Source organism: Malus sylvestris, chromosome 15 (genome assembly GCF_916048215.2).
Source record: "Malus sylvestris chromosome 15, drMalSylv7.2, whole genome shotgun sequence".
Lineage (NCBI taxonomy): Eukaryota > Viridiplantae > Streptophyta > Magnoliopsida > Rosales > Rosaceae > Malus > Malus sylvestris.
Window position 1 is genome coordinate 13,067,928 of NC_062274.1, and position 26,210 is coordinate 13,094,137.

The following is a 26,210-nucleotide window of genomic DNA, read 5'->3' on the forward strand; positions in this document are numbered from 1 at the left end:
GTAGACAAAGTTTTAAAAACAAATAGACATGGAAGTTGATGATTAGTTTATCACTTAAACGTTGATAAACGTACTCATTACTATTTGTGACACATTATTTAGTTTGTAACTTTAATCTACAAATTTAGTCTCATAACATTACCCTAAATCAAAACCCCGTTTTCCATAAAACCCGCTTTTTCTTTCCCTTCCCGGTCCCAGCATTTCTTGTCTGCCCTCGCCACTTCCAAGCCCACTTTTTTTTAATCATTATACTTCCTTACCCCTCACCCTTACCACTTACCTTACCCCCTCCCCCCCCCCCCCCTCTCTCTCTCTCTCTCTCTCTCTCTCTCTCTCTCACACACAACTTCTAGCTCTATATATGGTGTATTATTGGATTATTACATAACCTATCTACACAGCAAGGAATGGTTGAGAGAGAAGAAAGTGCAATTTGCAAAAGCTGCTGAGCTTGGTTTGTTCAAAGGAAGGAGGATTTCTTAATTCAGTGATAATTGCATCCAGCTGATACTAAGCGACATGACGAGCTGCGTCGATGTTGCGACTGAGCAACTCTGTTACATCCCTTGCAACTTTTGCAGTATTGTACTCGCGGTATCGATCTCTATCTATCTATCCATATATCTCTCTGATATTTTCCTCTTTCTTCTTTCTTTAATGGAAGATCTGCTTTTCAGTGATCTTCTCAAAACCCACTTTACCTATCTTATTTCTTCCATATATATCTTTCTAGCATATATACAAGAAGCAAAAACAAATCCGATCCTGAGAAATTAAAATCAGGTTTTAATTAATTTTTGGTCAGAGTTTGGTGTTTTTTCAGTGGTGAAATCAAATGGTACGCAATTTGATAATTTAACAAAGAGGGTTTCTTTTGTTTTGTTTTAATCAGCGAGCTAGGTATATACAGTCAGGTCTCCATCGTTGGACTTTACTTTTTCTTCTTCTTTTGCAGTCAAAGAAAAGTCATACCTGAAGGTCCTCCTGAAACGCTTAAGACCAGAGAGAGAGAGAGAGTTGATTGGTTAATTTATGTTTTGTTGCTGTAAGTTAATGTGCTTCTTTTTAACATAAAATACAAGAGGGTTTGAGGATAATCCACTGACAAGGACAGGTCCTCCCTTTGATTTCTTCACTCTCTGACCTTTTTTGTTACTAAAAACACTACATCGTCTCGTCCAAACTCATCACCTTCTTTTATTTCTGATAGCCTGATGGGGAAGACAGAAAACGAAGCCTTCTTCTCGCACTCTCTGTGGTGTTCTTTCCTATGAAAACTCCCCTCACAGCAATCTGAAAAGGAATACATAGGGTTTCGAATCTCGCCTTATGTGTTTTTTTTAGGGAAAGAAATTAGGGTTTTATGCTTATAAATTTATAATCAACTTTACACCTTTCTTTGAGAGAAGAAACATACATAAATTTACCCCAAATAAATAATCCATTTAAGATCTAGCAGTACCCAATTCTTAATTTCTTCTTTCTTCCATTAATTTCTGAGAAATGCATTTTTGCATTTAATTTGATCTATTTGTTTTTTTTTTTTTTTTTGTGGGTAAAATTTGATCTATTTGTTTAATTACTCTGGCAGTCCTGATGTGCAGCTTTTAAATCAGTGTATGATAATTTTTGGGTGCAATTAACGAGCTGAGAAACATGTAAGAAGATACATATATTAATATAGGCCCGCTCATGTAGTGGTGATGATTTTGTCAGGTGAGCGTTCCATGCAGCAGCCTATTTGACATTGTGACCGTCCGATGCGGGCGCTGCACCAATTTATGGTCCGTGAACATGGCCGCAGCCTTTCAGTCACTGTCCTGGCAAGATGTTCAGGTGTGCTTTTTCCCCTATTTAATTATTTGTTATTAACTAATTCTACGAAAATAATTAATTATTCATTCAATTAAAGGAGTTAATATTAGAATCCCTCTCTGAAATCTAGGGCTAGCTTCTTCTGGGTATTACTTCTCTTTTTAGGAAATCGAAGACTCGAGGATCTAACATAAATCGATCGAGTATTTCAAAGCATTTTGCAGTAGTGCAGAAACCCTAAGTCGGTTGCTTAGACAGCAGCCGCCATAACCCACAATCCAATACCTAAATTTTTGCTTTTTTAAGATGCAGGTCAGGGCCTGTGCCCTCCTGACGAACAATTGTTGCTTGTGTATCCGATTGCACCAAAAAATTATCTGTTATGAGCAACATGATTAATATATTTTTATTAATTTTAATATAAGACAATAAAATGTGTTATAATTTTAATAAAATAATAAATACAATTTTACGGTTTTCTGTTACACCAAGCAATCTCTTCTTTCTTAACCATCTAACGCATTTTCTTTTTTGTCAATTAATCAACGTTTATAGTCTCTTTTTCTTTTGCTTGATTTGATTGAACGATTGAATGATAGGGTTCTTAGGTTCAATGATTTCTTTTCTATCAACTTTGTCCTCTACTGAGCAAACACAAACCTTACACAGTTTGATTTATTTTCCAACCAACTGTCAATCTGGGTTTTATATGCTTTATTTTATATGACAGTCTTAACTGATTCAAACCTATCAAGCTGCTCTTCTTTTCGTGCTCCCGCCGCCCGCCCCCCGCCCCCCCCCCCCCCCCCCCCAAACCAACTGTCAATCTAGGTTTTATATGCTTTATTTTATATGACAGTCTTAACTGATTCAAACCTATCAAGCTGCTCTTCCCGCCGCCCCCCCCCTCTCTTTTTCAAAAAAACCGAGCCCGGCCACCTGGTAGGGTAGCTAACTAGCCATATATGTATAAGGTAAAAATTAAATAATTAATTACTTGACAAGCTCTCTATTCATTACAAAATATTAGGTTTTCATTCCAATTTTTTCTACTTCATTATTTAAAATCTTATTCATTTTTAATTTTTGATCAAGGTACTTAAATTTTAATAAACATCATTAATTTTTCAATAATAAATTTTTTTTTTTATTTCTAAATATATTCGTGTTAGAAACCTTACATTTGGTATATTTATATTATGATTAAATTTTTTATCATATATTTTTATTTTTAGTTTGTACCCATTTTTAATTTGCAACCATTTTTTTATTTTGTACCAATTTTCTTTTCAGTTTTAATTTGTACCCATATATTTATTATTTTTTATGCCCTTATTTTTTAAACTTTTTTTTAATTTATTTGTACCCATTTTAATTTTGCTAAATGTACCCATGCTAATTATATGTATTATTTTATGTTTTAAAATATATCAATAGTTATTTTTAAAATGTGTTAATAATTATGTGGGTACAATATTTTTTTTCTATAATTTCTGTGAACAACAATATTACTCTAAAATTGATTTTTAAAGTATTTATTATATTTTAAAAATATGATTTGATTTGTTTAAATTTCATAATTTGTGGGACATTAAATGCATAAATGCATGAGTTAAATCTCTTAAATGAGGCTAAGGATCTCGATCAAAATATTTAAATAAATAAGGTTTCAGTCTAACAATTAGGTTGATTAGGGACCGGAATCAAAATGACCCTAAAAAAACTGGTTTCATTTATTTAATTTCATGGTTGGTGATGTTTAACTAATGAATACCGTTCTTATAAAAAGATTGATCTTCTTGATTTTGTGTTATGCATTTAATTACTTTTAGGCACAAAACTACAACTGTAACTCTCAAAACTACCGGATTGATTCGGGCTCCTCTTCCAAATGCAACAAGAAGAATGCAACCGGAGACCCAACTTTATATCCTGCCACGGAAGAAAGGGGTGTGAACCGACGTGAGTTATCAATTAGTCATTCCATAATTTGTAAAAATAAAAGATAATCAAGCATATATATATATATATGCCCCCCTTTTACTGCTAATGTGTCCATGTGTTTGCGTGCCTCTGTGTAGTCTATAGTATATGTGGACTGTTGCTATTATACATATTGATAAAAATGGAGTGAGTTGTTGTTTTCCTTTTCAGCTCCCGAGAAGAGGCAACGTGTACCTTCTGCATATAACCAGTTCATAAAGTAACTAAACCATTATATTTCAATTTTATTTTCTTTTAATTTGCTTCACTTATAATTAATTACACAAGATGAGATTAATTACGTTGATAGGGAGGAGATTCAGAGGATCAAGGCTAATAATCCAGATATTAGCCATAGAGAGGCTTTCAGCACTGCTGCCAAAAATGTAAGTGGACATGCATTTGCAAACAGCTGCGTTGTAAAAACACCAGTTATTGGTGAGATTTTGTAAGCAATATTGATGAACTTGTTTTTTTTTTTTTTTTAAATTAGTGGGCGCACTTCCCTCGTATTCATTTTGGGCTGATGTTGGAGACCAACAGTCAGGCTAAGCTGGACAATATATGTAAGTAATTTTACTAATTTATGTGTTTCTAAATTACTTCCTTGGCCTAATTAATCTTTTTTATATTTAAATAAATATATATATATGTTGCAGGACCCTGAGAAACATCTTATGTCAAGGGCTGCACTACTGAATAACTGATGGCCACGATAATTTCCGGCAACGACGCTGGTGATATCAAAGTTGTTGTTAGTGTAAAGGAATTGCCTGGACTGATCTACTGTGTTGTTCTTTAGAACATTTCAATATCCTTCTTCTTTGTACCTGTCACTACTCCCCCTTATTAGGGATTTTCTTTTGCTACGTGACTTAGAATTAAGCAATACGCTACTTTCCTTAATTTAATTTGTTATCTTGATCAATATTACTTAGTTTACAGTTTCCAACATGCATACTTTGTATATTTATGCAAAATTGAGACCACGTAATATAATATTGTATGTTTAGGAAGTACATCAGTCCCATGGAAAGAACTTTATCATCATATTTTTTTAGTCTATTTTTAGGATTCTTTATATATAGATCTTTGCAACTCTTATTTCCTAGACAAAAACCCACCTAGTTATTAACATCCAAATAAAACCCAAATTTAAAAATGATTGCCAAGTATATAAGTAATTGACCTTTTATTACAAAATATTTACAATTTGTACCACAATATTCAAAATAAAATCAATAAATGTTATTACTCATATATTATTACCCCTAACACACACATATATACGTTCAAATGTATATATTACTACCATAAGCTCAATATATATATATATATATATATATATATATATACACACACACATACATACATACACACATACTATATATATATATATATATATATATATATATATATATATATATATATATATATAGTACTACTATACGTTCACATATTTATATATATATATACAAATGCACAGTACTACATATATGATCAAACATATTAAACTAATTAATTTACCTATATTTAAATTTATGATGAGCAAATAACATATATTTTGTAGGTAAATTAATATTGAATCAAATAACATTCTTTTATTTTGTAGGTAATTTATTTTTCATGTATTATTACATATATTTGGCACATTTTATTATTATAATATATATGTACAAATAATAGGTAAATTAATCTTGAATAAAATAAAATTGCTTTATTTTGTAAGTAAATTAATTTTGAATCAAATAACATTTCTTCATTATGTAGGTATTTTATTTTGTATGTATCATCATATATATTGGGCACATTTTATTATTATATGTACAAAAAATAGGTAAACTAGTATTGAATAAAATAATAACATTTTTTATGTAGGTAAATTATTTTGCATGTACTTTGCATATATTGGGTTTGCTTTATTATGTAGGTAAATTATTTTGCATGAATTGTTTTTGTATATCAAGCTTTTTTTTTGTTATATATATGTACGTGAAATAATTTACCTACATTTATATGTAAAATATAATTTTATTGACTTAACTAAGCATGTATTACTACATTTATTGGGCATGTTTTATTGTTATTATATATTAGGCAATGAATTTATTATTTTTTAATTTTTGTGAAATCATTAATTCTCCCTTACAATTTGTATGGAATTAATTGTGTAAATCAAACATTCAAATAGGGGTGTTTTGGGCATCGAAATTTTTTAAATGTGTAAAGTCAAATATAATTAATGAATTTGTTGATGTGGAATCTAGTCAATGGGTTTTATTTGAATAAAAAACTTATGTCGGATTTTATGTGGAAAAAATTAAATTTCAAGGGCTAAAGTCATATTTTCAGCTATTTTTATTAAAACTTTATCATCATATTAACACGCTTAATTGTAGATAGTGCATGGCATATAGGAGAACTTTGCGCATGTTTGTTGGGTAGGTTTAGCCTACACATTTATTGGCTAAAGTTCAGGGTTAAATTTTAAACCTTTTCAAGGTCTGCTATGGCTCCTTTCTCTTAGAAAATGCATTTACCTACAAATAAAACGTGCGATTGGTCACGCTTACTTGAAAAAGAAAAAAATGTTGAGGTGACTTTCAAAAGTGAGACTCTCCATAGACTCTCTGTCACTTCATGTTTTTAGCACAATGTTTTATAATGTTGGTACGAGAATTGACGTTAGCTTGTGAGGTGACAAAGAGTCCGTGGAGAGTCCTACTTTAAGAGAGTCTGCCTAGCAGCATTTCTCATAAGTTTTAAAAAGTTTAGGGATCGCCACTTAGTACTATGGTCTAGGTATTCCTCTTCTCTCTTTACTTGTAAATGAGAGGTCTTAAGCTCGATTCTCGCAAAATGCAAATTTGATCCATATTATTATGGCAAGCTCATTGTAAGGATTAGCCCACTCTCCCAATCCTTTAGTATAAATAATATCGTTTGATAAAAATAAAAATAAAAAGTTTAGGAATCCCACATGTCCAAAATTTATAAAAACATTAACACAATCCTCCTTCTTGGTATGATGGTATATATCTTAAACTTACAATCAAAGTAGGGTTTTACCCAATTTTTTGCGTGGCTTACAAACGAAAATACCTCATCAATTATTTACTCAAAGAAAAACTCATCCATATAAACTACTTGTTATATGTTCCCATCCTTCATTCTACTATCTCATCGATTTAAACCTTATTAATTTTTTATTTTTTGTTCAAACCTTTTTTCCTTTTATCTACGTCATTATTTGAATACTATAAGATTAACACGTCAACATATTTTAAATTTATATTGAAAGCCTTATTTAACTTTGTCCAAATATCTTTTAAGAGTTAAAAGACGTTACACTTTGGTTTTTTTTTTTTTTTTTAATTGCCAATATTCTTTTTAATGTTAATCTGTAATCATATATTTTGAATTTTTTTTTGTGCTCATATTTTTTTAAATTTTATTTGTACCCATAATTAATTTTGGCATGTATCCATTGTTTTTTGTACCCATAAGTTTTGTGATTTTTCCAAAAGTTTTATTTGTACAAAAAAGAATGTAACCGTACCAATTATATGTATATTTTTCATGTTTCAAAATTCAAATGTATTCTCATAAATAAATTACGTGGGTACATTTTTTTTTTTTTGGCTAGAACTATGTGAAAGATAATACTTTTTTATTGTTAATTTTTAAGTAAGTTTTGTATAGTGCAATTTCATAATCATAAATACACAAGATAAATTTCTTAAAAGGTGATAATTGAACAAATTGAAATGAAAAAAGGCAACATAGCAAAGTGCTTTAAATTTTGGACTTCGATTAAAATATTTGAAAAAATAAAATATTGTCTAAAATTTTAATAGATTGGGGGAACTAAGGTGGCCCTTAAATTAATCTGCTTATCTTCACTGCAGTTAGAGAGATTTTTCAATGACCGGAATGCAGAATAGTACATAATGTATCACTTTCAAAAGGTGGGATACGTATATTAAAAAGTTAACAACTTAAAAAAATAAATTTATCATCACTTATATAATAACATGTGACGTACCATCTGTATTTTCACAATAAAAAAATTTCTCCTGCAGCTAGACCTAATATAAGTAATAGTCACCATCCGCAAAAGCCACTTTATATATATATATATATATAAACGCACACGTGTCCCTATGATACCCTTGGTGGCAGACACTGGTTTGTAAGTAAAATTCCAACCATGCAGCAAGCATATCAACTAGCTAAAGCTACCATGACTTTATATAATTTGTCCTAATTTCCTGTTGAATTATTGCTTGCATGTAATGTGCTCTTGGGGGAAAGAGAAAAAGGTATTCTTTCCCTTCTTTTTTTTCTTCTTTCAAAATTAAAAGAAGCAAATATCTAAGAAAAGCCATTGTCTGTCCACGCATGGACTGCAACTCATAAATATTATGACCCTCTGTGAAAAGGAATTCATGGACCACCATTTTTGCTCTGAGGCATCCCCATTTTTCATTGATACCTCCTGGGGATCCCTTTCAAAAGCACTAAAGATTGTTAGTGATCATCGGGAAGCACTTTAAAAAAAAATTCTTATTTAATTGCTTCAGGGAATTGCTTCCAACTTTGTTCTTATTTAGCAAGGATAATACTCAGTTTCTTTCTTTGAAAGTAGGCATTTGTATGTTCAAGCTAATTACAAATTTGACTTTTTTCAAAAAAAAACTTCTTTTGTTATTTTTTAAGGAAAACTAATGAAAAGTCCAAAATAAACTTTGGTTTTAATGAAAAATGACAAATAAATGTGTAGTGAATAGTACTTAGGAAGGGTAAAAATGTGGTTTTTCATTAAAATTGAACAGTACCGAAAGTGTTTTGTTAAAACTCTTTTTTTTTTAGTTATATTTGCATGATTTGCATGAATGAAAAATGATTTGTTTGATAAATGAGGTAAGAAGCTAGGTTTTGATCAAGTTACATTAAGGGGGCACAGTTTGGGCTAATTATAATTAAGTCTCGAACTTGAAACCTCATAGCTACAAGTAAAAAGTAATATTGTAGCGTTATTGACCAGTCCAATCGAAAAAAATTTAGAAGAAGAAGAATTATATATGTATATATATATATGTGGTGAGATAATTAAGATGGTTGGCCTTGCATTGCATGGACAAAGAGTGAAGGGAGTAAAGTAAACAGTGAAGTAGCTAGGGTTGGGGTGGTAGATATTGAGGAGGGGACCATCGGATGTCCTGCGGATCTGGAAATGGGTTATGGTAGATTTCTCATAAGCTGGCAAGTTTTCTTTTTTCCTTGTTTTTTTGAAAAGAAAGGAAAAGGGAAATATAAATATATATATATATGTATATATACCCATATATATAGTACAATATGGAGGTGGAGGTGGAGGTGGAGGTGGAGGTGGAGGTGGCAGAGTAATACGGCTGAGAGGCTGCTGCTGCGTCCTGCGGCTCTGCTTTGACTCCCTTCCCCATTTCTGACATTTAGAATCTGAAACGTCAATTTCATGCCTGTCATATCAATTCAATGTCATTTCACCTCTGACTTCCCCCCTTCCCTTCCGCTCTCTTTCTCTCACTCTCCCGTTTGGAATGCGGGTGTCCTCAATGAAGTTTGATGACCACGAAGGTGGGCCCCATAGAGTGAGTGACTAGCTAGTAAGCTGAAAAGATTAGAGAGAGGAGAGAAGTCTAACGACGACTAAAGTTTCTTCAATACAAACAAATGGAGGCAAGATGTGATTCCTATGGCATCAAGTTCTGTGTCTGGAAGTGCATTACAACAAATTCTCCATCTCCCAACAGTCCAATGTGTGTGGTAAGAAACTGTGACACGTAAGTTTATCAGAAACCCTAGCATGACTTGTCCACACGTGCGAGAGTGGATGTGGGTCGTTGATGAAAGAGTAGGTTCCTGACTAGTGCCTAGGCGTCTAGGTGAAGATATGATTATTCCTCATGTTTTTAGTATATTCTAATATTTTAAAATCTATGTTATTATATTTTGCAATTTATATCTCAATACAGTTATGTATATTTTTAGTGTGAATAGACATTAATTTATATATAACAAATTTAGTTTAAATTTATTATAATGAGTGCTCATCCAAATATCTAACAAGTCTTGAAAAAATTAAATACAAAATAGAAATTATCAGTTTTATGTCTAAGTGAGAGTTGTGCTTTAGGCATGTACTTAAGCGAGTCTGGGCGTCATTTCTTAATTTTTTTAATGTTTGTGGATTAATCGTGGCAATGGCTGGCCACCTATTGCCTAGGCGGGAATTTTTAAAACATTGTGCTGAACGTGCCAACTACCCATAGTCACTCACGAGCCGAGTGATGCTAGCATAATTTATCTTTATATTTAGGTAATGTACACACAGTTGTGAGTCATGAGTGCTTCAATTCAACTACCATGTATGCATGTTGATTGTGCAATCATATCATAAAATTAGAACTGTGCTGCTCACCTAAGATCATCATTTTGAGAACATGTGAGGTCCTCTTTAATAGGAGCTCTCATATTAATCTAACAGTAAATTTACCTAGTAATACGGTCTAGTGGTATTTTTCTTCACTTATATTTAGGTTCGATTTTTGCCAAAAATGAATTTGAATCATATTATTGATAGCCCATTGTGAGGCTAAGCTCATCCCCTCACTACAAGAAATATGGGCATTGCACACAATAAATTATTTGTGCCCTTTGAGGTCAAAGAGCACCAAAAATTGTGCCCATAGACCAATAGCAACAGAGCAGCAACTAAAATATTGTCTGTGCCCTCTATGGGCGTCACCATTTGTCAATGAGCACAATAAGGTATGTTGTGCTGAAAAGTGTAAGCACAAATAAAGGTTCTTTTGTGCCCAGTTTTGACAAAGTTGTCAGATGACTGCTACCACCAATGTTAGCACATTTATTGTTATTGTGCCCAATATGTCAACTATTTTTTAAAAAAAAATTTAAAAACTAAAATCACCTACAAATTGAGATCGAGGCTAAACAAAAAATTATTGTATCATAAAATTAAAACAGCCCACAACCACAAGCATCTATAATATTACAATTTACAAAGATATTCACAACCATTATATATAAAAACAACTATAATTTTACATGTTCTTTCCCCAACTAAAATTATAAAGGTTTTAAGTGAATATCGGTTCTCTCTAGAATAAGGACATCAAATATTAAGGTTTTAAGTGAACCTACACAGTTCTTTTCTCATCTTCTAGTTCCAAAATTTTCTTTCCAAAATGCTGCTTGAGTGCCACATTGTCGGACCCTTCAAAATTTACACAGAGCAATACGAAATGAGTATGTAGTGGCTTCCAAATTTCAAATTATGATTCTTTATCTCATGAGCTGTTGTATATCATTCCTCCCACAGATTAATTGGTGTAATTCTGCTATGTATACATGCACTTGTTTGTGATTGAAACATAAAGACTTTTGCCTGACACTTTAGTAACATTCTTATATGGATGGCAAGCAATCCTCACACAAATTAGGACATAAAAATAGAATCCAAAGTCCCAACAATATAATTCTCACTCTTTCAAATGTAAAGAACTAAATCTAAGAATTTATCCAAACCCTAAATCTAAGAATTTTAACGAATACTTTAGCATCAATTGAGAGAGGAATTGAGAGAATACCATATACACGGTATGTTACCTGTGGGCCACACTCAACAACATATCCAAGCTGCTCCTTCGTCCTATTTCCAGAAATAGCAGACAATTATATGAACATATATTCAAATATATTTGAAAACATTATTATTAGTTCCCAGATTCTTTTGCTCGGCAGTATGTAAGTAAAAGTATCAGCCTCAAATAAAATCACCTTAGTTGATTGAAAAGTGGCTCCACAATTTCATCGAAAAGATCTATCAATGCTTTCAATCGGATTGACTCAATCCCTGCTTCTTGCTCAACTTGAAAATACAGCTGCAATATGAAACCACAACCAAGGGAAGAATATCAACGTACAAACAAAGACAGTACACCTTCATAAAGGGAAACCGAAACGAAAATGTTCCATTTTGAGTTACCTCAATCACAGAGTTCATTTCTAACTTATTCTTCACATTGGAATCTCTAATCAGGTTAGCACCAGGAGGAAGACAAATAACATACTCTTTATGCCTCAATTTGATAGGCAGTGGTGGTACGGAAAAATTCGATTTGAATATATTTGACAGGGTAATTGCTTCGTCCTCTTAACAAATTTCCATGGCAAAGGCCCTCAATGTATAGCTGCACATATTAAGGGGAGGGTAAGCTGAAGCAAATGCCTTAATTAAACTTATTCTAAGAGCTTTGACAAAAAATAAACCAACGAATCATTCTAACATCAAATATAAAAAATTATTTTTAAATAAAAGTCAAAATTAACTATTGGGCAACTCTCCGATTCTCTCACTAGAACATGCTACTCTGCACTTATCAAGTTACGTGTCATAGTGAAAGAATATAAGGTCAAGAAGCCTGAACCGCATGGATTTCTCATGAAAATATACCCTGCTTGAGGATAATGTTAAGAATTTGAGTTTCACAAATTGACAGCAGTAACCTATATCAAATATAGGTACATTTGTGTAGTGTACCTGGGAACAAAGCTCGGGAATGAATGACTTCAAATCAGAAATAGACAATTCATCCAAAACATGCAACTTCTCATCTGCATCATAAAAAATTTGACACAGAACTTGCAGTCTTAAGTATGATGAGTGACTCAGAGGCTTCATATTGGTGTTCTTTAACCTTCGCTTCATATCTTCTTTAACGACCTGTTAAAGTGTCAATTAGCAATGGACAAGCCAAAAGAAACAAGCAAGGTATGAAAAATCAAACTTAAACCAGACATAGAGTGGAGTGATAGAAACAAAAGGCAACACATGTACCTTAAAACGATCATCTGTTGGCATGCAACTTTTGGCAGCTGCCAACACTTCTGACAACACTTTTCACAACAACAAGTAAAATTGAGCAAAATTTACCTCCATCAAGTAAAAATTTAGCATCTTCCATCTTCACCATAGCAGGTGGACTCATCTAAACCTTAGCTGAACTAAACCAAAATCAAGTTACCAAAGTTAATTCCAACCGTTAATTTCTATAAAATCATACCTCAAAAGGTAAAACCAAACGAAATTGAAGGGTTTTACATGGATTTGTGAATGCAAGAATTTGAATTTCCAAAAACCCACTACTGTAAAAACCCCCCAAAATCCCAAGATTTATACCCAAAAAAGAAAGAAAATTTCCAAAACATGAAACCCTAAAAACTAAAAACCCACAAATATGCCCTCCTTGAGGAACCATCCGAGATTCAAATCAGAGAAATCGCACAGAAGAAATTGGAGATTATCACATACCGACTTGGAAGAGGCAACCTTCGGGAGAGCAAATCGTGATCTGACGATCGTATCCGCCTCATCTTCCTCGGCTCATGATTTGAATGCTTCGATTTCTTAGCCTCTTCCCCTTCTCTGGTTTTTAGGGTTCCTCTGAAATGGCGTATCAGACCTCTGAGCTTCTTCTTCTATCATCGTGATTCTGCAAGCCGCAAGCTCTCTCTCTCTCCCTCCCTCTCTGCAAGTCGAAGGCTCTCCCTCGTAACCCATCCCACACAGCCGTTGATACCACTGACCGCAAAAGAAAGAGAGGGAAATAAAAATATTTGGGGAAAATGATAAAGAGAGAGAGAGCCCCTGGGGTGGAAGAGAGGCTAGGTTCGATTGGGAAAGGGAAAGCGAGAGAGAGAGAGAGAGGAGAGGCGGAGGAACTGAGGAGAGGGTGGGTTTGAATGGGGAAACACAGAGAGGTGCGCAGGGAAGGAGTGTGAGGTGTGAAGATTGAGGAAAGTGTTTTTTATTTTGTTTAAAATATTATTTTGAGCAAAGGGCACAAAAAATCTACTTTTACTTTAAATATATTAAATTACAGGGCACAATAATATTTATAGTGTCATTGCAAATTAATAAAAAATTTCCATTGCTGACATTAAAGGCACAAAAGTCTTGGTTATGTGCCCAATAATGTGTTTGTGTCTATTTTTCTTCACATTGGGCACAATACATGGTGCTCATTATGGAATGAACACTGTTCCACCCTATTGATGTTTAAACAAACACAAACACCTCATTTGTGTCCTTAATTTTGTGTCCAAAGGCCATTTTTCTTGTAGTGCCTCCCCTTAATATCGATTGTTTAAGAAAAAAAAAAGTGAAATCAATTCCAACGGGAGAGAGGTAATTGTGTTCCACAGTTCCACCAGGGTTTCACGCCTTCAAAAATAGTTCTTCCATCTTCTCCATCTAAATTTGTAGGATTGAGAACCAAATGAGTAACAATGCCTTGAGATAACCAAATATTTCTCATGCTTACAGAAATATTGCTTACATTCAATAGAAGATGTTAAACAAGATCAATAAAACAATCCTGGAAAACACGTTTCATTAAAAAATAAAAACTCACTCCCCACATGTTTGAAGAACCAGAGCGCCATGGCAGCAAAATTCTAGGGTTTTGGTACCCAATTTAAATCCTAAGAACAGTACGAAAGCCTTCATATGATTTAGCTCTGCTGGGATGAGAGCTGCTTGAATTTTGATTCGCAACGGAAGAGCTTTTGCCTATAGAAGCAGCTCTGCCTCACGAAGGGATTTCACATTCGATCACTGCTGCTTCTTTTTTTCTTAGTATTTTTTATTTTTTTTATTTTGTGGATTAGGATTTCGATTAAGTATAAGAGAGACATTTAAACTTATAAGTTAATCTACCGTTAAAATAATTCGCAGACTTGTATTGAAGAGGACCTCACATGGCCTCAAAATGAGCGAAACAGCACTCAGAATTATAAAAACATGGATGGGCGACGAAGCGCAGGATCACTTGAAGCACATTACAATTTACACTGCTGCTGGTTCGAAAACTCTAGAGCACACAAATGTATAGCATATTGCTGAATTTAACGACCAGATGCACAAGCGCTCGAGAGAGTTTAAGGAAATCTAGAGAGATTCTGACACATAACCGGTCGTATGTCTCTATATAATTACCTCTCACATCACATGTTCATGTTAATACAAAGTAGTAAACATGCAGGGGTATGAATAACCAAGGAGACCTGGCCAGAATCCACCGATTCATTCACGATTGGACTATTTGAGTAAGGGAAATGCACACTTGCTATACTAGTTGTCCTGCTTTCACTCAATTCCAAGGTGTACAATGAGGCAAGGGTTGAAGCACGAAAATCTTAAACCTATACTCGAAAAGAAATGCTAGTACGTCTTCCTGTTAGTTAATAGCAGATGGCATCTTTGCCTACTGAACCGAAAGACAACTTTGGCTTATCTGATCCAAAACTGAACTTGATATCTGAAGCATCGTTCTGAACTTCCGCACTTGTAGAAGGGAATGCAAATACAAGGGGATCGGACTTCTTGGATCCAAAATCGTAAGTAGGAACAGCATCTCCTTCTTCTTTTGGCTGATGCTGACTGCTTGCCAGGGAAGATGGCATAAAGGATGGTGTCGGTAGTTCAGAAAACACTGCAGACGATGTAGAGACAGGGAAAGTGAAGCCAGAGCTGCTACCAGAAGAAAAGGCCCATTTTGATTCAGGCTTGTCAACAGAGATAGAAGGAAACGCGCGTTTAGCCTCTAAAGATTGAAATGCAGGCTTGTTTTGCTGATTTAGCACCCCAGAGCCAACAACATTTGGAGCAATCTTCAGAAAATCCTGCAAATTAGTTAAGTTAGCTCTATTTCAGTGTGATCGAATCTCTCTATCACCATAAGGCAATATTGCGTTTCAGACAATGGGTGTAGTAGCAAAAAGCAATGTAAGAAATAAACACCTCATTTGTACTCTTGCTTAAGGATCTTCCATCCCTCCCATCACCAGCGGGGATATTGTTTGCAACAGTGGTGGCTTTTACAGTGTTCTCCACAGGTGGAATCTTAAACAGAGAATTCCCCTTGTCAGCATTCTCATGAGCAGAATTTTTCTGGTAATCTTGATTTATAAGCTTACGAGAATTGAACCCTCCAACTGGTAAGCTATCATGCCCATTCTGGATGACTGAAGAAACACCAGAAGACGGGGTTTTCTTCCATGCAAAGGCTAGCTTTAACTCTTCTGACTTATCTTTCGGAGTGGGCGGGTTTCTATCAATGTGCTCCAAGATTGTCCTAGCAATCAGGCTAGACTGTGGATGAACAGTTGGCACACCAAAGCTGGAAGACTTCCTGTCTGATGATTGGATTTGGGAGTTGCCACTTAATCCTCCAAGTTCAAAATTCTTGGCGGCAGGCAAGAAGCCTTTGGTAGCACTGGAGTTCTCCCCCCGTGAAGGCCCAAATGGAGAGGAGTGAACATACGGAGACCCTGTGGCAGGACTTTGTGAAGCAGATTTAGGTCGCAGCCTACGAACCGGTCCAGCTGATCCATAGCCACCATCCAATGTATCACCCCTTGGCTTCACCAATGCATTAAACACAAAGACAAAAACAATTAAGTCAAGAGCCAAGAACATGATTATAATAATGTCAATTATCATGTAAAACTGCATAGTGATGCTAAAATCTGTGATTCATCCTTTCGGAAATTATGTATTTAAGTATTTATTACGCATTCATTTTTTTTTAAAGGAAAACTAATCGAAAGGGCTTGAAAACTTTGAATTTTAACGATAAGGACAAAATAAAGGGTAAGGTGAATGGTACCAGGATTGACTTTTTAGTGTTAAAATGTGGTTTTTCATTAAAGTGAACAGTACTGGGAGCTTTTTGTTAAAGTTCCCTTTTTTTAATTATACAAGCATGAATAGACATTATACACTTGGCTATAAATGTATGATAGATATTGAAAGATTAATATTTGCACACGTGCACCGGCAACTAACAAACACGTTCTGAGATTCCAAAAACTAACTTGAACTCAATTTCCTAATCTGATAAAGTAATCCACAATACTTGTAAATTAACCATTGGCAATGATCACTGATATGTAAATTTACCTGCCCATATATAGGAGTCTGCGATTGTTTCAATGGAGTAGATAACGTTCTTCGGGTTCTGTCATTACCACCTTGTAATTGAGTTAGCTGATAACATGCAATAAAGAAAAATTACCATCTGAAGCATGAAGCATGACTACTAAAATCAAAATGTTTGAAACCAAAACAAGTATCAAGACCTTTGACATACTTTGGATTTGGATTTTGAAAAGATAGTTCTAGAATAAGGAGTTCGAGGAAGATTATGAAGGCCAAATCTGCCTCTTTCAGTCTGTGGGGTTGAATAATCACGCTGATCCTGTACCATAGAACCAGGCCAGCATGCCGATGGCTTATAAGAAGGTGTTGGAAGAAATGGTTTTGAAGAGAACTCATCGCCATGCAGTGTGGCCCTTTCATCTTTTGACATTGCATTCTTTGACGAAAGATCAATTTCTGAATTTCTGCTTCCCATAAATGCTCTTGCAATTTCAACAGGTGAAGCACCAACCTGATCTCGTATCTGCAAATTTTAAGAGAAATAATAAATTCCTCTAAGAATATATATCAAGTGAAACCAAAAAAAAAAAAAAAAAAAATCAATGTACATGGAAGGTGTTTTCACAATTCCACTATTTAAGAAGTTAATACTTACCTACAAAAATATGTTGGTAAGTTCTATTAGACACTTAGTTTTTTTCTTTTCATTAGAAATTAAAAAAAATTCACAGATATGCAGACTTAAACAGAATAAAAACAGTTTGGGCAAATCATTGAACAACAGAAACTACATAAGACCACTCAAAAGGACAATTATCCATTGAATAATCTTTTAATCTCTCCTAAAATTTCATCCACCAGTATTGGTAGTGATAATTGAAATGACAGAGATCAAGTGGACTGAGTAAGTATGAAGAAACATTTCTTGTGGAGGACAAATGTGCAAATTAACAATTTCACATAAATATGTAACGAAAATTGATTCTGCCTGATGACATTGAATAAACAAAGCAAGTTGACAGTGACACTCACAGCTGACTGCGGTAGAGGGGTTGAGGTTGGCCAAATAGCTTTATTCAAGTCTTCCTGCTTTTCTTCAGATGACTTTGGAATATCATTTGTAATTAAAGGCCACTTGGCTTGTTCAGCAGTACTAAAGCTTTGGTTTTTCTTTTTGTGATCCACAGTAGGAGGTTCAACAGCCCTCGAATGTATAATTTCCATCAAGTGATTGACTTCATCTCTGGAGAAAGATGGAGTGAGCTTCAAGAGGGAAAGAAAGACTGGAAAGATAATGCATTTCAAGACCATGACTGCATGCATGAGTGTCCACAGCGAATGAAATTGCAACCTGATTTTTAATGGAAGAGAAACTTGAATTTCTAGGTCACTATATAACGGTGGAAACTGTTTTGATATCAGAAACAGGTTTCTTAAATCTTCATTAACACAATCTATGTAGGAAAGAACTACTTTATTTACATTTTTTTTATAACAAATTACTTTAATCATGCTAACAAGAAACACTCATCTAAACCAAAACTAAGCTCCACCATTATGACTCATTAGCATCTTAGTGGCAAACTATTAGCAAATCGATGTTTTATGCACAGCTATAATCATAAATGGAATAAATACAGCACATGCATAACTTGCCTAGAAAACTTTTTCCCCTTCAATAACTGCTCAATTTCAGAAAGTCCAATATCATCAGACTGGTCACTCTTCTTATTCCCTTCAAAATCCGAACAACTTATTAATCTATCTGATTTTTTGCTAGGGCCTACTATTTCAGTTGTTCTGGAGATCCCATTCTGCAAAGATAAACACCAAAGAAGAATTGAATATGAGAAATGATTTTACTGGCATGAAATCATATACAATTAAAGACGTAGCTATCCCTATCCGTAGTTGTAGAGAAGACCACACAAAAAACTGGGTATCTCTATAGCAATCAGAAGATAATCTAACTTAATGCTTCTTGATATACACCACAGGAAGAAAAAACAATGAGAATATGCTTCATATACCTATCACCACATAACAGAAAAGAGGAAAAGTTAACGACTCTGAATTCCGAATAATTCTTAATGTCATCCAAGCATGAATCACATAAATAAGATTTTGCACGAAAGAATCAGGTATATTAACATGAATGGAACAACATGCTACAACATAAGTTTACGGTTTGAAGAGCAAAAACACTGTCCGTATGCGCAACCCAAAAAAATTACAACAGCTATAGTAATGACCGAAACTAAAGCGCAATGTGACTTGAGAAACAGCAGGAACTGATGTTGATACATATCCACAAAATACAACCCCATGTGGTACTTTGAATTGATCTCAAAAGACTGAAGCCTCACATTTACATCGGCATTGTCCTCACGATCGCCAATAGCATTTTGTTCCGTCTCCGTGTGCTGCTCATCTGCTCCAGAGCAACTCATTGAGTTAAAATCCAAAGAACAATCCACAATGTTCAACGCTAATCAGTAAAAGGGTATTGAAAAACAACTCAAAGTAACTACTCAATCCAACTAATTTCGACGAAACCAACAATAATCGAATTAAGGAGCAATCCAATCAATTAAGCAAAGCACACAAACCCAACTTAATCATTCCAAGTATAAAGTAATAAACTTAATTTAATAAAATACCCATAAACTCACAAATTCAAATAATTTAAAAATAAAAATGAAAAGAACATTAGAAAGAACAAAGTTCAAAACCCTAACGGAGAGAAAATTGGGGCTGACCGTGATTTTGGTCATTGGGCGAGGGAAGGGCATTGACGGAATTCGATTTGGAGAAGAAGGAGGGGAAGAGCCGAGTGGCGCCTCCAGATATCAGCCGATACGCCGGATCGACAATACCCGACAGCCACCGCCGCTGTCCCCGCGCGGCTTCGTTCGAAGGCGGACGGGAATATGGCGTCGTACTCGGCTTTCGAGACGGCGGCTTCCTCAGCTTCCCTCCTGCCCCTCTCTCTCCGTAGAGCCCTGAGGAAAGAGCCGTTTCGCCGCCGGTCTCCATTCGTCTCTCTCTCACACTCTCGCTCTCTCGCTTGCTCCTCTGTGTGCTTTCCACTGACTTTGTGGTGTATCCGACGTGGACTCTCTGATGAGAAGCGGAAACTTGGAAACTTTTTTTTTTTTTTTTTTTTTTTTGTGGGGGGGGGGGATTTTATTGAGTTTGTGATGTTTTTATTATTTGAAGATCTAATGTCACATGTTTTCTTATTTGAAGATTATAGAAGGAATGAGAACTGGATCAACTATTCTTAATCAAACCAAGTCAATCCAGTTACTTGGAGTTCAATTCAACCTCGGTTTCAGTTACTCATAATATTGTTCCTCGCTTGAGTATAACCGTCCAGTTTGTATATGTATTCTTGTCTATTCACATTACAAGTCATGTGTTTATGTCTATCCATATTCACAATTCAAGAAGAATGATAGTTTGGGATACTCGTGCTAACGGGACACCGTCATATTTAAGTCTTTCTTCATTTGGTAGTATCTCATCAATACAAGACGACACAATGAGTATGCTCCGCTTGACATACTCTCATGATATAGAAATAGAAGTTGCTCTCCAATTCAAGTGATCCTCCGCGGAACTGGATTTAATTGCTAATCCGTCTCAACAATATGTCTACATAGGTTGATTGTGACGACCAAAAGACGAATCTCCTTTTTCTCCTACAAATCTGATGCCAAAAACTCGGTCTCAAAGGCCTTTTGCTCTTCAATGGCCTTTTACTCTTTAATGGTACACCACAACTTCCGCTCACTTTCTGGAAAAAGAGAGAAAAATCTTGAACTCAAAGTCAACATCTGGTCAAGTGTGTGTGTGCATTACCAAGCAAAGTGAAGTGCATAATTGGCACACACAACACAAAACCCTAATCATGGTTGTACTTTTAGCAGAGCATCTTTTTTTCTTATCTGGCATCAAATGTTGCATATGGTTCCTGTGTATAGTACACCTTTATTCTAATTGGAGCCGTAATTCAAGACTTTAGGTCATTTTCAATTGAAATGATTAAAATTAACTTTATCTAGAATTATAGTTTTGTAAGAAATTATTTTTAAATGTCTAGTATCAAGTTATATTTATACAATATCTCCAACAGAATGGACTAAAAATATAGCCCCTCAATAATTTATTAGTTTTAAATTTATACCTTAAATTTATTCGATAATTTAATTAAACTACCGTTGTATGTTTCAAATTTAATGGTTGAATTTGAATCAATTATTGCAGCAGAGAAGCTAGCCCCCAAAGAAAGGGCTAAGAGGGGAGAAAAACTTGTGTGGAACTCGAATTGCCACTAGACCATGCTGAATGGTACTACACAACCATTCATTACTTGCCATGTGTTAAACCAAAATAATAAAGAATAAAATGTAGTAATAGTCCTTCAATTAAAAATATATTACCAATGGTCCCTCAACTCATAGAAATGTGTAGCTATGGTCTTTTTTCTTCAACTTCGTTAGAACTTTGTCAAAATAAGTTATGTGGGAATGACCATTGCGACAATTGAGGTCCCTCAACCCATCAAAACGTGTAGCTACAATCATTTTCGTCAACTTCGTCATAATTTTGCCAAAATGAGTTATGTTGAAAGAACTATTACTACAATTGGATTAAAATTGAGAGACCGTTGCTCCAATTGGGTTAAAGTTGATGGACCAATGGTAATGGATTTTTAGTTGATGGATCATAGTTGCACGTTTTGATGAATTAAGGGACTAATGATAATGAATTTTTAGTTGAGAGACCATTACTTCAATTGAGTTAAAATTAAGGGACCATTGCTATAATTTACACAATAATAAAAGACTCTCCTCATTAAGTTTAATTAAAAATTAAATTACTACATAATTATAATTAAAATTGAATTAAAAAAAAAACTTTAAATGACCAGGGAGGGGGTGGTAGTGGCTACTAGTGGGGTTGCCGATGACTGGGTTCGGTCAGTGTTTCATTTTTTCATTCTGGGTATGAGTTGATTTACATGATGGGGGTGGGAGGTCCGGATGTCAGGAGGTGTGCTTGAGCAAATGAAGTTTTTTTTTTATTCGATTTAAATTAATTACCTAATTAATTATGTAGTAATTTAATTTTTAATTAAACTTAATAAGGAGAGTCCTTTATTATTTAGGAAAACTAATGAAAATGGCTTGAAAACTTTGAGTTTTAATGATAAGGACAAAATAAAGGGTAAAGTGAATAATATCAGGTGGTAAATACTGAATGGTGGTGTAATGTCACTCAATATGATCCAGTGGCAATTCAAGCCCCATACAAGTTATTCGGGCTACACTTGGCCAACCTAATGCCCATTTAGCCAAATAATGTCATGGTGGACTCCATATAACTACAGTCCAATCATCTATTGGGGATGGATTTTTTAGCAAATCAGATCATTTTCGACTTTGGAACTTTTACCCCTCTTTATTGAAAATGACCTGAAAAGGATGGTCATTAGGTACCTATTTAGAACTAGACACTCCTTGACAACATGTTTACCGGATTTTATCATTAGTGGAAAGACTCATGATGGGATATTAAATGAGGGCTCGTTTGTTACTTAATCCATAAAAAAACACTTCAACTAATAAGCGTTTTTACTAGAAATGGTTTTGTTTTGAAACACGTCAAAATTGCTATTAAAAGTGTGATAGTTTTTTAAGTATTTTTAAATTTTTCTTCCACACATAGTCATGAGCTTTTTAGGTTTTCAGAAACCAGTCCTAGCTAGCCCTTCCACAAACAGTCTCAGACAAGCCTAGTTGGGCTAGCAGCATGGTATAATGCAATACAAACTTTGTTTGCCACAGTTCTTCCGAGAAGCTGAACTAGTTGCCTTTGCTGCGTCAAATCGTACGAGTGATGAATGGTAATCTTTGAGTAGTACTTATGTTCTGACTCTGCCACTTTCTGTACAGAAGCATCAAGAATCACAGCAACTGGTAGTGGAACCCAAAAGATGATAGATTTTGCTTCACCAATGAAAATGAATCCCCGACAGTATAGAAGAACATAATCAAGTTCGCTGGTGGTTAATCCAAACCAACAATGTGACACCGGGGACACGCATATAGGCCCCTCTTCCACTTCACATTTAACATCGATCTATCAATTGATAATCTCTTGATAGAAACAGGTTTTGGCTCTCCTTCAATGAATTTCCTTTTTAGGTTACTTTAGCAGGCAATGACAAGACTCAAATTGGTGATAATTATCAGCGTTTCATGGTCAATGAGGGCTTTTTTAAAAGGAAAACTAATGAGAAGGGCTTGAAAACTTTGAGTTTTAATAATAAGGACAAATAAAGGGTAAAGTGAATAGTACCAGGATTGACTTTTTAGTGTAAAAATGTGGTTTTTCGTTAAAGTGAACAGTACCGAGTGCTTTTCGTTAAAGTTCCATTTTTTAAACCCTAAACAGTAACTAAACCCATGATTATATCTTTTGATTATATTCCCACACTGATTATATCTTTTGATTATATTCCCACTTGGAGACTTGGCATAAAACCAAGTGCAGTGGCGCTCTAAAATTCATACAGCCGACCTCACATAGTGAAATAAGGTTTGGTTGTTGTTGTAGTTGTAAAAATCAGAAAATATCAAGGGGGAGGAACATAATTTCTGGAAAATCTTCGGTCTTTGTTTTTAATCACCCAAATATTACCACCCATCCATTGATGTCCCTACTCAGCATTAATTTTTTCCCTACATGAATGAGATAGCCACATTGATGCTGCTTCCAGATCCATCAATCAAATCCATGAGTCAAGGAAAGCACGTAGCTCGAGCTGCCAGATGGCCCAACAGGCAAAAAATGTGTACACAACCATGCGTTTATCTCACTCAACGCATTCTAACTGGTTCGGTTTAGCCACAGCTAGGACCTATCAAGCTTTGGAGATTCCAATCTTGTCAACTCGCTATGTTCAATCGCGCCTTGAAATGGTGCCTTAGTAAGTCCGACCTACGCCAATAGGCGATTTAGAGCTCAGAAAATGGAAGGTGGACTGAAGGTTAGTGTTGAATATCAAGCTGAGCCAAGAGATGCTTACAAGATTGCTTACATTATTCATTTCTTGCTGGGAGCAGGCAGTTTGCTACCTTGGAATGCATTCATAACCGCCGTTGATTACTTTGGAGGTCTCTATCCGACCAAGCATGTTGAGAAGGTCTTCTCTGTGGCCTATATGAGCTCTTCGTTGCTCGTATTGCTCGTGATGATGAGCTGGAGTAACTGGTGGGAGAAGATGAGTCCTCGGCTGAAACTCAACTTGGGATTTTCTCTGTTTATTCTATCGTTAATGGTAGCCCCAATTACGGGCTGGCTTTCGCGCAGCTCTGCGCTGAGTAGCGGGAGAGCTAATGCAGATTATGGTGTGATAGTTACATCAGTTGTAGTTTGTGGCCTAGCCGATGGCTTGGTAGGAGGAAGCTTGATGGGATCCGCCGGCAAGCTTCCGAAAAAATACATGCAAGCTGTTTTTGCAGGAACTGCTTCTTCAGGTAACTATAAGCTATGTACACAAAGTTACACCTTCATGCTTTAGTTTTTTCCAATCCAACGTTGTTCTGATCCGCGTGCAGAACATCGTGTCTTTCTTAAATGCATAACGTATAAAAACAGGATGCCTTGAGAAAACCTCACTTCTAATTGTACATTTGGCAGGTGTGATAATTTCTCTGCTGAGGATTTCAACCAAAGCAATGCTTCCACAAACCCCGAAAGGACTACAAACAAGCGCGAATTCGTACTTCATCGTCAGCACCATATTCCTCCTGTGCTGCATCTTTGCCTGCAACTTGTTATACAGGCTGACAGTCATACAGGAACACTGCAGGCTTGCTCAAGACGAACCCTTTTGCGCAAGACCAAAATTTTGGGACGTGGCACGTAAAGTCCCCATGCCAGCTTTTGGGATTTTCGTAACGTATACAGTGACTCTGTCGATTTTCCCTGGATTTATCGCCGAAAGTCTCGAATCCAAGCTTCTTCAAGATTGGTATCCTATTTTGCTGATCACAGTGTACAATGTTGCAGATTTAGTGGGAAAATCTTTGACTGCAGTTTATCTTCTAAAAAGTATTAAAAGGGCAACATTGGCTTGCATTACAAGGCTCCTATTCTATCCAATCTTCACTGCTTGCCTCCATGGACCTCCATGGCTGAAAGCTGAAACTCCAATGGTGGCTCTTACATTTATGCTTGGACTGACAAATGGTTATCTGACAAGCGTTCTCATGATGATTGTTCCGAAAACTGTGCCGGTTTCGGAAGCAGAGCTGTCTGCAATTGTAATGGTGGTGTTCCTTGGAGTTGGCTTGGTTAGCGGTTCGGTTCTCGGGTGGTTCTGGATTTTATGAGGTTCCATTGTTAGAAATGCTAAGAACCCTGTCAATACATATGTAACTTGTGACTTTGTATTAAGTGTTTTCGTAGTCCTTTGACTTAGCCCTGGTGTTTAGTTCAGTAGTTCTGCTCAAATGAATCGAAAACTTGCCTCTGCCACTTTCCAAGATTTATTTACTTCACTCAAATGAATTCAACTCAAAATTTTGATAATTCAACTCGAACAAAACTATATCTGTTAAGTAAAATACAAGAAATTTTAATACAAATTTAATTAGTTCTATCAATGAAGTTAAATTTGTACTGTTATATACATGTGGTAAACGGAAAAAGGGGCAAAATTTATACTGTTTCATCCCTTCTGCTTCTTCTTCTTCTTGACAAGATCTGCTAAAAGCCTAACGCAGGCTGTAAAGGCGCCTGGCTTTTGCGCGCTGTGTCATCAGTAGACGGCACTGGAGTAGAAGGTGAAATCAGTGAGCTTCTTGGCATGTTACCAATCCCCGTACATAACCAATGTCATAGCACACTCAAAACCCAGGAGCTGAAGTTTTGCAGGCATCATGCTCAGCAAAACCATCTGCTGCGTTAGACTTAGCCATGATAATGGATATGGTCGGATGAGGGTGGTTGTGCTTGATATGGTCCATTGGAGCGTTATCACATCCCTTCTCTTCGGACTTAAGTTCCAAGTTTCCTCATCACCCTTTCATAACCGTCTTCAATATCTCCAGATCCTTCCACAGTCCCTTATCCGAAGCCATACAACCTCCCTGATCAGCACAAGTACAAGTCCCTCCTAAAAACTCCGGCAACTCACAAGTATTGTCCGGATTGACGCAAATTTGGTTTGGCAGCACAAGCGTACAAGGATTACAACTTTGGTTCGTCACCGAGATACCAAACCAAAGTTGCATCAATCCGAACAATACAAAAAATCCAAAACATCCACTTTCGGAATATGTCAACAGCAAATAATCTATTAACACGCGAATTACCAGTTCTCCATTCA

At 35.4% G+C, this 26,210-nt stretch overlaps 4 protein-coding genes across 9 annotated transcripts; 2 read left to right on the forward strand and 2 right to left on the reverse strand.

The window, feature by feature from the left end:
- Positions 1-319: 319 nt before the first annotated feature.
- Positions 320-4,729, forward strand: LOC126603626 (axial regulator YABBY 5-like). Its single transcript, XM_050270541.1, has 7 exons — positions 320-597; positions 1,720-1,839; positions 3,651-3,780; positions 3,973-4,021; positions 4,112-4,187; positions 4,295-4,367; positions 4,461-4,729. Coding segments are annotated over exons 1-7 (525 nt in total). The 5' UTR covers positions 320-522; the 3' UTR covers positions 4,463-4,729.
- A 6,092-nt stretch (positions 4,730-10,821) lies between these two features.
- On the reverse strand, positions 10,822-13,643 carry LOC126603627 (nardilysin-like). 5 transcript variants are annotated; one of them, XR_007616313.1, is made up of 7 exons: positions 13,178-13,643; positions 12,800-12,865; positions 12,407-12,589; positions 11,852-12,056; positions 11,644-11,747; positions 11,473-11,515; positions 10,822-11,080 (listed from the first exon to the last, which is right to left on the reverse strand). XR_007616313.1 is itself a non-coding variant. In XM_050270542.1 (7 exons), exons 4-7 carry the CDS (start codon positions 11,867-11,869, stop codon positions 11,004-11,006), a joined length of 261 nt encoding a protein of 86 aa, XP_050126499.1. In that variant the 5' UTR covers positions 11,870-12,056; positions 12,407-12,589; positions 12,704-12,870; positions 13,178-13,643; the 3' UTR covers positions 10,822-11,003. The 5 variants fall into 5 exon arrangements, 1 of the variants encoding a protein (XP_050126499.1); XR_007616312.1 differs by having other exon boundaries at positions 12,704-12,865; XR_007616311.1 differs by having other exon boundaries at positions 12,800-12,870.
- A 1,161-nt stretch (positions 13,644-14,804) lies between these two features.
- LOC126603625 (nuclear pore complex protein NUP1) lies at positions 14,805-19,958 on the reverse strand. The gene is made up of 8 exons (XM_050270540.1): positions 19,567-19,958; positions 19,174-19,238; positions 18,464-18,621; positions 17,840-18,050; positions 17,019-17,330; positions 16,829-16,915; positions 15,668-16,288; positions 14,805-15,549 (listed from the first exon to the last, which is right to left on the reverse strand). The coding sequence occupies exons 1-8, from the start codon at positions 19,841-19,843 to the stop codon at positions 15,109-15,111; spliced, it is 2,172 nt and encodes a 723-aa protein (XP_050126497.1). The 5' UTR covers positions 19,844-19,958; the 3' UTR covers positions 14,805-15,108.
- A 3,529-nt stretch (positions 19,959-23,487) lies between these two features.
- On the forward strand, positions 23,488-25,365 carry LOC126605169 (equilibrative nucleotide transporter 8-like). Of its 2 annotated transcripts, XM_050272532.1 has the most exons (3): positions 23,496-23,864; positions 23,941-24,354; positions 24,518-25,365. In XM_050272532.1, the coding sequence occupies exons 2-3, from the start codon at positions 24,039-24,041 to the stop codon at positions 25,210-25,212; spliced, it is 1,011 nt and encodes a 336-aa protein (XP_050128489.1). In that variant the 5' UTR covers positions 23,496-23,864; positions 23,941-24,038; the 3' UTR covers positions 25,213-25,365. The 2 variants fall into 2 exon arrangements, with proteins under 2 accessions (XP_050128486.1, XP_050128489.1); XM_050272529.1 differs by having other exon boundaries at positions 23,488-24,354.
- Positions 25,366-26,210: the final 845 nt, after the last annotated feature.

Bases quoted from the DNA above. Each gene is read 5' to 3' on its own strand.
- LOC126603626 (XM_050270541.1), top strand. From the start codon at position 523: ATGACGAGCTGCGTCGATGTTGCGACTGAGCAACTCTGTTACATCCCT. The intron at 598-1,719 runs GTATCGATCTCT...TGATTTTGTCAG, and splicing joins TTTGCAGTATTGTACTCGCG to GTGAGCGTTCCATGCAGCAG. The intron at 4,022-4,111 runs GTAACTAAACCA...TTACGTTGATAG, and splicing joins GCATATAACCAGTTCATAAA to GGAGGAGATTCAGAGGATCA.
- LOC126603627 (XM_050270542.1), bottom strand. The intron at 11,516-11,643 runs GTGATTTTATTT...TTCTGGAAATAG, and splicing joins CCACTTTTCAATCAACTAAG to GACGAAGGAGCAGCTTGGAT. The intron at 11,081-11,453 runs GTATTCTCTCAA...TAAATTTTGAAG, and splicing joins GGTAACATACCGTGTATATG to GGTCCGACAATGTGGCACTC.
- LOC126603625 (XM_050270540.1), bottom strand. From the start codon at position 19,843: ATGGAGACCGGCGGCGAAACGGCTCTTTCCTCAGGGCTCTACGGAGAG. The intron at 17,331-17,839 runs GTGAGTGTCACT...TAAAATTTGCAG, and splicing joins CCCCTCTACCGCAGTCAGCT to ATACGAGATCAGGTTGGTGC. The intron at 16,916-17,018 runs GTATGTCAAAGG...GCATGTTATCAG, and splicing joins TTTCAAAATCCAAATCCAAA to CTAACTCAATTACAAGGTGG.
- LOC126605169 (XM_050272529.1), top strand. From the start codon at position 23,847: ATGGAAGGTGGACTGAAGGTTAGTGTTGAATATCAAGCTGAGCCAAGA. The intron at 24,355-24,517 runs GTAACTATAAGC...TACATTTGGCAG, and splicing joins TGCAGGAACTGCTTCTTCAG to GTGTGATAATTTCTCTGCTG.